We start from the raw sequence: 12,704 nt of genomic DNA on the forward strand, positions 1-12,704 counted from the left end.
CTCACTGTCCAGATGAAAAATATTGAGGTTTGGAAGACATAACTAACTTGGTGAAAGTCATACTGCTATGAAACGGCAGAGTTGAGATATATAGCCAGTTCTATGCATCAACCATAGTTCAAGTTCCTAATCCCCAAGAATACTATATTTAACCATATCACAAAACTTGGGGGTGCCTGCGTGGGTCAGTCGGTTAAGCACCTGTCTCTTGGTTTCAGCTCAGGTCATGATCTCACAGTTCGTGAGTTTGAGCCCCATGTCAGGCTCTGGTTAACAGCATGGAATCTGCTTGGAATATTCTCTCTCTCTGCCCCCTCCCACTTGTGCTCTCTCTGTCTCTCTCAAAATAAATAAACTTAAAAAAAACTTAAAAATGGTTCAACTGGAATTTTACACCATTGACTCAAGAATTCCTGCTGCCTATAATATACACATGCTTCTGCATTTTTACTTTCATGATCTGTTGTTTTTCTCCCCTGTGATGGCCTCTTCCGTCCTCTCCTTTTGTATCTGACATTCAAAAAACAACCCAAATCTCATGTCTGGAGACAAGCAAACTGGATTAACAACCCAACTCTGCCATTTAGTAGGTACATGATGTAAGAGAAGTTCAAGTTACTTAAACTCTCTCCACCTCCATCTTTTAATATATAAAACAGAGTTAACAGTGGAATCTAAATTATTGGAATGTTGGGAGATTAAATGGGATGATATGTATAAAGCCACTTATGCCAATAATTGGCTGGCTATCTCACTGTATTTTTATTATTGTCATTATTTCTGGCTGCAGCCATCCTTATCATGAGTATTTCAGTCTATTGCAAAAAGCAATGTATTGTCAGGGTCAGCAGCTTCAAGTACTATTATATAAACAAGTGGATATCAATCATTTCATCTTCTAGCATTTTGACACCATATTAGCAGTGGTGCAGAGCTGGAAGATAAATCTCCTTCCCATTTCATTTCTAATGCATCAGGCATTAGGGTAGAATAAATGAGCTATATAAACCAAATATTTTCTCTAAATTTATTTCACAAAAGAAGTATTTGTAATGTCTAAGAACTAAGTTAGTTTAGAATTTGAGAGGAAACAATGTATAAATCTCCAAAACTTTAATTTGTTCAAGGTCTTGGGAACAATAGAGATAAGCAAAACTGACACATAAACCAAATCAAATGTTGGTGGTAGTAGTTCAGCTAAATTTGTAAGAAATGTACTAACATAAACGTAATTATTCTTGAGAGTACTCAGTGTCACTCTGGGGGAAAAAAAACAATTTTTTAAATGATTGCTTTATAAAAATTAGAGTTGAAGATAAAAATGCTCCATGTTTAAAAGTTCTTGAAAATCTATTGGAAAAGAGGGTTTTATGTGAATGTAATTTGGCTTCTTTTACTTGGAAGCATTGACATTTTTTTCCGTCGATTTTCAAAAATAGCATTCTAAGTATAATTTTCAAGAAAATATAATATCATAAGCTTCCAGAGATATAGGTAAGACAACTGCAGATAATTTTTGAGGATCTCTGGGGATAAGAAGGTCAATAATAATACAGTCAAATCAACTTAAATAAATAAATTTTTACTGGAAACCTATTCATCCCAACTGTAACTGGTGATGATTTCAATAGCAGGTACTGTACTCATCCCATCCCATTTTACAGATGAAAAAAACCCAAGAATTTTAGATGTAAAGTAATATGACAAAAACACGCATCTTATAACGAATCAAATTTAGGTCTACCTGACTCTAAGCCTATGCTAACTCTGTTCTTTAATTTAAATTTAAATAGACTCATGTGGCTAGTGGCTACTGAACAGCACACATGTGGAAAATAAATGGGCTTCCTCTGATGAGTAGAATGTCTCAGTGATCACCACCTAAGCTGAATAGACCACATGTTTTTTGGTGGTCCTTCTCGCCATGGCAACTTACTGGAGAGTGACGTATAAAGTGCAAAGGTTTTGAGACTGGATAGTTCTTTCATTCTTGTTTCTTCTACACTTTTACAAAAGATGTGCTCCCAGGCATACAACTTTAGAAGTTTGATGCCTTTCAATATTTCGTTTGTTTTCTTCAGTCTCTCAGTAGAATAATCCTATAAAACAAAGAAATAGAAAACAATGCACGCTGCATCCAAGTGACTCAAACAGGCAGGACCATATATATAACAGACAGGGATGGACCAGATCTTGATTTCTGCCTGGCTCTGCCACTGATTATGGCTTTGAGATCCCCGGGAGAAGGGGTCAAATCCTCTGTGCTTCCACCTCCAGGTGTAAAATGAAGAGTTGAATGAAATGGCTTCCAATTTCTTTCCACCTAAAACCTCTCACGCTCCTGTTACTTTGAGTTAAATAAAAGCAGTTTCTTAAGTCTCACGTGATTTCCTTGAATAATGTCTGCAGATAGTAATTATAAACATTTATGGAAATGATACAGAGACTTCCAATGCTTCCTTCTAACATCAAACTTGTTTTATTTTCTTTTCAGCACTATCACTCATACTTAGAAGAAGAGAAAACAATGAATGTAAGAAAAGTTAGTTTGCTTCTTATTTGGGAATGTCAGGGTTGTGTATGCTCACACTGTGTGTGTTCACATTGTGTCTTCATAATACACTTTGTGAAACCAAGGGTATTCCCTTTAACTTTGAGAGATTTCCACATACTTCTTCATAAGCTCTTGTTTAAGGCCAAAATTAGATTTACTGATTACTAACAGTTTGGGTTAAGTGTAAAGAGATTTTTAGCAGTTACAAGAGCCACAATTTACTCAACCATTGCAATTTCCACCACCACCAAATACTAGAATTTCTAGTAAGGTACATTATGACCTATGAACTTTCAAAAGGAGCAGTGCAAGTGGCCAAAAGGCAGATAGGAGGGAGCAAAAGTAGCAAATGGCTTGGTTTTTATTCACCTTCTGGTCTCTACAGGGTCTTAGATGCCTATCACATGATTGTTACATGAGTAAATGAGTACAGTATGACCAGCTAAATGAAAGACGGATGTTTGAGGAGAGTCCTGTCTTCACTTTGTGCTCCTCTTCCTCACCTCTCTGTATTTATGTCCTAAAGTAAAGACGGGTAGATGGCTCAGACGGAAATAATGAGTAACGTCACCAGAAGCAGCAGAAAAACAGTGATGAAAACCACCTGCATGACATGCAACTTGCTTGTCACAGTAGAAACCAACTTGGGCAACAATTCCATCAGTGGCAGCATCCCTATATTTTACGCCTGATTTACAGGCAGCCTTGCTCATATTTAATCAAACTTTACTTCTGAACATGCTGTCAACAATTTTATTATTTACAAATATTTCTTTAAAAGAAGCCAATTCTTGCTCAAATGAAATGATTTCATGGAAAACTGAAGCCAGAAGGGGTCAATAATTGGGCTTTTTCTTGCTTGCCAAGTTGACCATGAGCATACTCGGCCAGAGCAGCTGCCTGAAATACTTTAGTGTAACTCTGTAGATCATCACGTGGTTTGCTTCAATTCTAGGGATATTTCACTTCAGAAGCAATAAACCTGATGCTTTATTTATTCTTTGATCCAATTCTCCCATGTCAATAATTAACATGCAGGGGGTTCAAAATGGATGTAGATACATTCTCTAGACCAATGATCTAGAAGAAGTTCAAAGCCTCATCACCTCATGGCACAAAACCATCAGGAATTGTGATTCTGGCATTTTGAGTTTAAGATCATCAAGTCATACATTTCAAATCCACTTTTAAAAAGTGCACTTGCGGGGCACCGGGGTGGCTCAGCTGGGTAAGTGTCTGACTTTGGCTCAGTTCATGATCTCATGGTTCGTGGGTTTGAGCCCTGCCCCTGACTTTGCACTGACAGTACGGAGCTTGCTTCAGATTCTGTCTTCCTGTCTCTCTATTCCCCTCCCCCACTCGTGCTCTCCCTCTCTCTCTCTCTCTCTCAAATAAATATAAACATTTAAAAGAAAAGTGTTTTAAACATAAATACTTAAAATAAAAATGTAATACACATTTGCTGCCTAAGAATTGAAATGAAACATAATAATTTCCAAATTATTCTGAGTGGCATGTATTAATTTCCTATTATTTTGAAAATGAGACAGCTTACTAGATTTTCCTAGTAAAGTTTCCAAAAGATGTTAACTTACAAGAGTGCTCTTCTGAGCCTCTGCCAATTTTGTTGCGATGAAGTACTGAATGGGTGCCAGAAGCACAATGACAGCTGCCCCAACCAATGCGCTTGATCCAAGTAAATTATAGAGCAGAATCACTCCCATTATGATCTAGAAAGGAAAACATATGGAAAAGGGAAAATGAACAGGGGCATGGCCACTGCAGCATGAAAGGCAATACATTTTGGTGAAAGCATAGGATTTCTTAATTCTTAATTAATTAACTAATACATCTACGTGGAAGTCAACTCAACTATAACAGCTAGGTTTTACTATGATTTATTTGGGGAAAGCTAAGGAGTCAGAATTTGTTGTTAGGATGATGTTCTGTGCAACCGGTGTCAAACCAATTTGCTGCATGAAGCTACAGACTGGTCCTGTGATGCTTCCGACCTTTGAAGGCAGTCTTCACATTTTTAAAAGGACATGAAATGTTTCTTGAAAATGTTACCACCCACCGTAACTTTGATATTCCAGGTTTTCATGGAATTGTACCAACTTTTCCAGGTGAGAAGGATGGAAAGCTGGAGGTGACATCATAATGTGAGTACTGGATGGTTGTTTGCAGACTAAAGGAATAATCTGAACTCCTCACATCCTCAATGATCCCAGAAGTCACTTGATGACATGAAACCTAGGCTCAATTAAAACTGTGGAGAAGCTAAAGGTGGCACCCCATCATACCTCACTTCCCTTTTAAAATTTATTTCCCTTGGGCGCCTGGGTGGCTCAGTTGCGTAAGCGACAGACTCTTGGTTTCAGCTAAGGTCATGATCTCAGGGTTTCGTGGGTTTGAGCCCCACATTGGGCTCTGAGCTGGCAGTGCAGAGTCTGCTTGGGATTCTCTCTCTCCTTCTCTCCCTGCCCCTCCCCTGCATGCACTGTTTCTGTCTCTCTCAAAATAAATAAGTAAACTTTAAAAATAAATAAGTAAACTTTAAAAAAATTAAAAAAAAAATATTTCCGAAAAGCCAGGGCTGACCCACGTAAGCCAACCCTCTCAGATTTGTTACTTTCTTCTTCTTCTTCCTTTAAAATTTAGGATTTGACCCTGCAATCTTCTCTCCTTGCTTTTCCCCCACAATAGCTCAGATTATCATGGCTAAAAATGCCAACTAATGAACTATATTCATGCAGTTAAAGCATTTAACTTTTGAGTGTATGCCAATGGTAACAGCTTAATAGTGGCCGTTTGGAGGCAAGCGCACATATTTACTGCCCAACCAATTAGGCTTTTTATGAATTCCAATCAAAATGAAAGTTTCCTTAACGTCACTCATGATGCAATCATTCAGAGGCAGCCTTTAAATTGTACCACGTAGGAGGCTACTTACTTGACTTGTATATAAGTACATTTTGATAAAATGAGACCGAGCAGATTTTATATCCTACTTTGTGTCAAGCACTGCACACTTTTGATTTGATACACACTTTTGTTTGACTTGGATTTCCATTTAGAACTAAAAAGGTGGGGCGCTTGTGTGGCTCAGTCACTTTAGTGGCCAACTCTTGATTTTGGTTCAGGTCATGATCTCAGGGTTCATGGGTTTGAGCCCCACGTGGGGCTCTGTGCTCACAGTGCAGAGCCTGTTTTGGATCCTCTGTCTCCCTCTCCCTGCCCCTCCCCTGCTCATGCTTGTTCTCTCTCAAAAATTAATAAGCATTTACAAAAAACAATTTTTTAAAGATAAAACTAAAAAGGCAAACAATACATTTAAAAACTAGCATATCTTCTTTATTATTGAATGCATTTTAATAAACATGGTACACAGGGACATAAGTGACAGACTGGATCAAATAAGATCTACAGTTGGGGCACCTGGGTGGCTCAGTCGGTTAAGCATCTGATTCTTGATTTTGGCCCAGGTCATGATCTCATGGTTTGTGATTTTTAGCCCTGCATTGAACTCGGCACTGACAACACAGAGCCTGCTTTGGATTCTCTCTCTCTCCCTCTCTCTCTGCCCCTCCCCTGCTCTCTCTCTTTCAAAATAAATAAACTTAAAAAAATAAGACCTACAGTTTAAGCTCCATCTACAGGATGCAAAACTCAAGGTAAACATATTCACCATCACACAGAGGAAAGAGCTAAAAACATATCTTTTGCTATTTTGACCCAATTAGGGGGAAAATGCATCTTTCCTAAAATACTATTTTCCATTAAAAAAAATAGCTAAATAGCCCTCCAGCTTGTTAGTGTTCCTACCACCTTATAAAATTTGGCATTGTATAATACATCAGCTATTGAAACAATGGGATGGATTACAACTGTTTTACTTTAGAAATGCTATAAGAGAGTCTGTCAAAATAAAAGGGGTCAAGACTTGGCTCCATGACTTGCATGGATTTGGTCAACAATGATAACAACTAACAATTACTAAATGTCCATGAAGTACTAGGCACTGTGCTAAATGTGCTACACATACTAACTTATTTAGACTTGATGATGCCAACAATTCTACAAGGCAGATACAGTTATCATTCCAATTTTAAAGCTAAGGAAACTAATATTTTGAGGATTTAAACACTTGTGCAAACAGGGTAGAGCAGACATTTGAACCTAAGCAGGAGAATTTCAAACCCCACTTTCTTAACCTGTCAGAGCATTTCTGAGTCTCAGTTTTCTTCTCTACAAAAAGGGTATAGGGGGCACCTGGTTGACAGTCGGTTAAACATCTGACTTTTTAATAATTTTTTTAATGTTTATTTTTGAGAGAGACACAGAGTGTGAGTGGGTGAGGGGCAGAGAGAGAGAGAGAGACAGAGACAGAGAGAGAGAAAGAGAGAGAGAGAGTCCAAAGGAGGCTCCAGGCTCTGAGCTGTCAGCACAGAGCCCTATGTGGGACTCAAACTCATGAACGGCGAGATAATGACCTGAGCTGGAGCTGGACACTTAACCAACCGAGCCACCCAGGCGCCCCTAAACATTTGACTCTTGATTTCAACTCAGGTCATGATCTCACGGTCGTGAGATAAGGCCCATGTCAGGTGCCATGTGGGTGTGGAACCTGCTTAAGATTCTCTCTCTTCCTCTCCCCTCTCTCTCTCTCTCCAAAAAAAAAGCATAATAACATTAGCAAGTTCAAAAAGTTACCTTTTACTGAGCTAAATATTTCATACTCCTTTTGTTTTGTTTCCTCTGCAAATGAGAATATTACTTATATTGATTTACCTGAACAGGCATTGCCCATAGATTGGGACACAGGAACAAGAACCACATGAGCTGATTGGTTTCAATGGCAACCAAGTTATTGATCTGTCCCAGGGTCATCTCACCCATGGATAAATTAGATGTAGACAGCCTAAGAATTTTATTGTATATCATGGCCTGCAAAAAAAGAGTGTATTTGAAGCTCTAAACTTAATCAACATTATGTTTATTTACTTCCATTGAAAATATTACATTTTAAAAAAATTTTTGGAAAAAAAAATCCCTGTAATGACATCTTCTTCAGTCAACCACTATTTTCATTTTAGAATTGTTACTTTCAGTCTTTAGCTAAACACAAACCTAACTGGCCATATGATCAAAACATATATTTGACTTTAAACATATTGAAACAGAGATCATCAAATGAAAGATTTCAAAAGCTTTCTTAATATATTACTACAAAACTTTTTAAAATTCAGTGGGTCTACTAATTAGTTCTGTTTTTTTTATCAAGTAGCTCGTAGAAGTGTTGAAGTTGTAGTGTCAAAGTCAAACAGAAAGAGAAACAAAACTGAGACCCCCTACCCTTCCTGTCATTGAATGGCATATGGCATTTTCAAGAAACAAAATCATTCAAAGCTTGTACATACCAGCAGAGCTCCACGGAGGTTAATGCCAGTCTCTATGGTTACATAGTAGGAAGCCTGCAAAAATGTCCTTTGCAGAATAAGGGCCAAGAAAAGAAGAACTGCTAGTACATAAGCATTTTCAAGAAATTCCTTTGATGAAAGGGTTTCTGAAATCTTGTCCCAAAAGAAAAAGACATAAATTAGAACTGGTCTTTTCATATACCAGGTGTACAGATCACATTTATCAAACGATACATAATTCTTAAATATAAAAACTCAATGTCTTTATAATGCAGCAGTGGAATGAGCCAAGGTAATTTTGGTTTTTCTTCATCATGTCCACAGATACAAATTCAAACTAGTTCAATGCATAAAATCCCAAATTGATCATTAAGATTGCTGGAAATGCCTGATTGCAGTAAAAAGGTAAATTTTGATTTAAAAATGTACGTACATTTTCGGAAAAGATATATTCCGTCTTGAGAAGTAGTAATTGAAGATCAAAGTCAATTTAGACTGTAATTTATTTGACTTAGTCTAATATTCACATAATTTATATTAACAAGATAAATGATAAATGTAATTTGGCTATTGATTTCACCATGTTGACACTTCCAATGACAAAACACAATTTATAAAATTTTTCAGTAGGAATATGACTGAAGTCATCATAAGGATATACAAAACTGATTGCTTTTTGTTTGGAACCATACTATGTGGTAACTTGGTTAGAAGTGAGAGAAAGGTAACACTCAAATAAGGACATCATGTCAGTTTGGGCAATACTGTTGTGGGTTAGATCCATTAAATTCTACTTCTGGTCCCTTCCTTTTCTTTCATGGGGATACATACAAATGTGTAAGTTCTTCCTTCTCAGAAAAATGTGTGATTAATATGTGTAAGGGAGAGGGATGATAGAAAAATTCTATGTGGAACTTATGGAATGCAATGAGGCTAGTAGAGACAAAACATCACAAAAGTGCATTCAATGGTGAAAATATCTGGTTCATTTCAAAATAACTGAACACTACTATATGCAAGCAAATGGGCTACACATTGTGAACACAGATATGAACAGTTCACAGTCATTCTGTTTAAAGAGCTTACCACCCAGAGAGATAAGCGTATCCATAAATAACATGCTTCCTTATAAATAGCATTTACAGCAAGTGCCAAGGTGAAATCAACAATGTGTTGGAGAGTATGAACGAGAGTCAAATTCCAACCAGAACAATCAGAAAAGCTTCACTGAAGAGATGGCATTTAATGTAGGCTTTGAAAAATGCATGAAATTTTAATAGGTGAAGAAAAAAGGACAGGAAATCAGATTGAGAGAATAGAAAAGGAAAATTGATTCATCTAGACTAGATTTTTCTATCTGTGAAACTAGGGAAATCAATTCTTATCTTAGAAAGAAACTAGGAAGTTCATGATGAGATTTTCTTAAGAACAGAAAATAAAAGACTATATTTACAACAGCAAATATATAGTATCTTATACCATATAGCCCCCCAAATATTAGCATAATATCTAATAAAAATATCATAATGTGACTTGCCCTTATCATTGTGAATCAAGGTGATGGTGTTTATCATATAAGAAAAGAAATATGTATATAGTACAAATCGCATTGCTAACATGATCGGTCACAGGCCTCTAAAAAAATGACTCAGCCATCCCTCATGTACTCATGCATGAAAATTCTTCTAAGGGTTGCTAAAAAGATCAAAGAAAATAATCAACGTGAAATTCCTGAGCATGGCTTCTGGCACACAGTAGATACTTATCAAATGCCTGTAGGCTTTGAATCTGAGAAATAATTTTGTTGAACAGATCCATTCAATGAATACATAAATACATGATTTTCTCTACAAGGAAAATTGTTTTCTTTGTTTTAAATGCATTCAATTCTCTGTAAATAAGACTGTAAGAACTGTTCATAGAACTGCATTAATAAAAAGTAACAATTACAATAAAATCTGCCAATAATATGTTCCCCTTCAAAAGCACCACAGACTTACTCCTGTTGTGTTATTTGTCCCATTCTGGGTTTCATTCACACGCTGAACTATTCCAGAAATACAGAGAGGTCCAGCAAAACCCAGTAAATCTGCAAGATAACGGAATGTGCTACTAAGCAGAATTGGTCGCCCAAATGCTCTGTACATTGCTAGCCATATAGATGGAGTCCGGTTTGGATGATCTGCTACTTTTTTCTGAAAGAAAAAAACAGATGAACCAAAGATAAAATGACTGGAGCGGCATTTAACCTCACCAACTATGGGCAATTCCTTCTGATATTTCTGATGATATGTTAAGTTTATAAGTAAAGTTTATAAGTATAAGTTTATAAGTAAATGTCCCTTTAGTATTGTATGCATAACCCATATCCTTGCACTCTATGCAAACAGTAGCCACTGAGTATGGAATAGAATGAGGTGTAAAAAGGCCATTTTCAAAGACTTTGCCTTATTTTTAGTTGTCAAAGGATAACCCAAAATTCTTAAGGCCAAATTAATTTTTTAATTCTCTTTGGTTTGGAAAATGTATTTCTGTCATGACTATTACCAAATACCATTGTATGGAAAAGAAGATAGTAAAATACTAAGATCAAGATTATTGAAAGATTAGTCAAGATTTGTGGAGTTAATAGATCACAAGAGATCTACTACAAGCTAAAGATATTTTACTCCAGATATTTTACTACAAGCTAAACAAAACAGATCATCCTAACTTCAAGTTGTTTCTCTTTCAGGTATTTCCTGTCTCCATGAATAGCAGTCAGTACTTTTTAAAGTTGTGTTAGACTTGTGTTTCCTAGTTATTCAACAAAGAAATGCAAAATTGAAGAATGGCATATATGCTTAAGCCAACTCACGGCTTCACACATATGTTGTTGTTTGTTGAAAGGATTTTATGACCTTAATAATCATAATTAAGTCTTAGAGAGGAGGTAGATAAAGTTTTTTCACTGTGGCAAAGAAACCAAGTCAATGGAAGATAATTCAGTTGTGTCTCATATTCATTTCTCTGTTAGACGAACAATACAATTATTTTTAAAAGTTTATTAATACAAGACATTAACACACCAAGTTCAAGCTGATCTTTGTAATAAAGAGTACTAGGAACACTTAAAATATATTTAGGCTATACTCTTAATCTTTACTTTAGCAGAGAAGTTTAAAAAATATTATGCAATACTTTTCCCAGAGGTGAAACCAAAGAGATGACTCAAGTTCATTTGTAGTAACCATTTCCTGCAATATTAATTTCATAACACACATTTTTGACACAAAACAGAGGTCATTTTCATCATTTACCATAAATGCTTTGTTGTCTTGATTTAGAACAGACAAAACTCACACCGATTCACCATATCCTACTCCTTTCCAATGTTGTTGTGAATACCAATAATTTCAATTATGATAATATTTATAGATAACTGCAATATAAAATACATCTACCACCATGTATGGTGTACATGACTGTATAGAATGATTATAAGACAAACTGAAAATATCCAAAAACTCTATTTAAGGTGTTTAAAGTAATTATAAAGGCTCAAAGAAAGTACCAGAAGAGACCAGTTTTGACAAACATATAGGAATGGTAGACAACTTTATTTAATTCAGTTTCACAAGTTTGGAATACAGACTCCAAAATATAGTCAATAATTAATTTAAGGACTTTGGTTTCTTAAATGTGGTTATTAATGATATGATCTATTTTACTGTTATATAACAAAATTATTGACAAGATACTTTGAAAAGCTTCATAACAACAACTCCATGAATTATTAACATTATATGGGAATAACGATCATATATACATGACCATTAAGCTTAATTCTAACTTTCCAGTTGGTTTCAGAAAAAAAACAGTGTTCCCTCTATCCCTCCTCAGGTATGAACTGGGCAACTACCACAATATAACTTTATTTCATTGGCCCTTCTGGTATAGTCTCATTGGCCCAATTCACATGACTCAAAACTACTGGGAAAGACAGATGAAGAAAATCTGCTCTTCCTTAACCATAGATATTTAAGCTTAGTGACTTTATATTTAATAGATCTATTTTCTACAATTATGGGCATGAAAAACAGATACTAAATTACCTTTTGTTCTTCATATGCATCTTTCAGGCAAACATAATTTGTTACTGCCCTCATTGCTATTGGCAATTTTCCAATTGCCTTCAGATCAATAGGCTTTTTATGAGCAGATATGATAAGCGTGTTCATCCACCAGTATGTTGCTTTTGACAATAAATTCACAAACGGTTGAAGAAATCTCACACCCAGATCTTGGAGGTCTTCAGGAGGCTTTACTTTCTGAGGATTCATGAAGAATACATATCTCTGTGGCAAGAAAAATTCCACAGAATGATAATTAACCCAATTCTTTTCCCACATATTAAAATAAAATTTTAACCTTTTCTACATTTTCATTTCAACAGGCAAAAATGTTTATTTTACTAAACATTTTCATTCCTTTGGAAATATTCTTTGAAATACTTTCCTTTCACTGTGACTAGATTAATTAGTTAAATACCAGAATTTCACATTTAATCCCGCTTGGAGACAATTCTAAAATTATAGATTATCCTTTTAAAATATAGTTATTGCTAAGAATCAGTCTTTCATGATATACTGTGATAGGGTCAATTAAATAAAGATTTTTACATTACTTAGATTTTTTTAAATGTGTTGACACCATTATTGAGTCACTCTTTGATAATTCATCGTTTGGCT

The 12,704-nt window shown here is 35.7% G+C and overlaps 1 protein-coding gene across 5 annotated transcripts in view; it reads right to left on the minus strand.

Moving 5' to 3' along the window:
* Window positions 1-12,704, minus strand: part of ABCC9 (ATP binding cassette subfamily C member 9) — a 129,913-nt gene that overhangs the window by 93,849 nt on the left and 23,360 nt on the right. For all 5 annotated transcript variants that reach the window (XM_042946008.1, XM_042946009.1, XM_042946010.1 and 2 more), the window contains 6 exons: window positions 12,069-12,311; window positions 9,975-10,169; window positions 7,975-8,127; window positions 7,346-7,501; window positions 4,150-4,284; window positions 1,937-2,099 (listed from right to left, as the gene is read on the minus strand). In XM_042946008.1, the coding sequence (XP_042801942.1) occupies window positions 1,937-2,099; window positions 4,150-4,284; window positions 7,346-7,501; window positions 7,975-8,127; window positions 9,975-10,169; window positions 12,069-12,311 (1,045 nt within the window). The remainder of the gene's footprint in view (window positions 1-1,936; window positions 2,100-4,149; window positions 4,285-7,345; window positions 7,502-7,974; window positions 8,128-9,974; window positions 10,170-12,068; window positions 12,312-12,704) is intronic.

Source organism: Panthera leo, chromosome B4 (genome assembly GCF_018350215.1).
Source record: "Panthera leo isolate Ple1 chromosome B4, P.leo_Ple1_pat1.1, whole genome shotgun sequence".
Taxonomy (NCBI): domain Eukaryota; kingdom Metazoa; phylum Chordata; class Mammalia; order Carnivora; family Felidae; genus Panthera; species Panthera leo.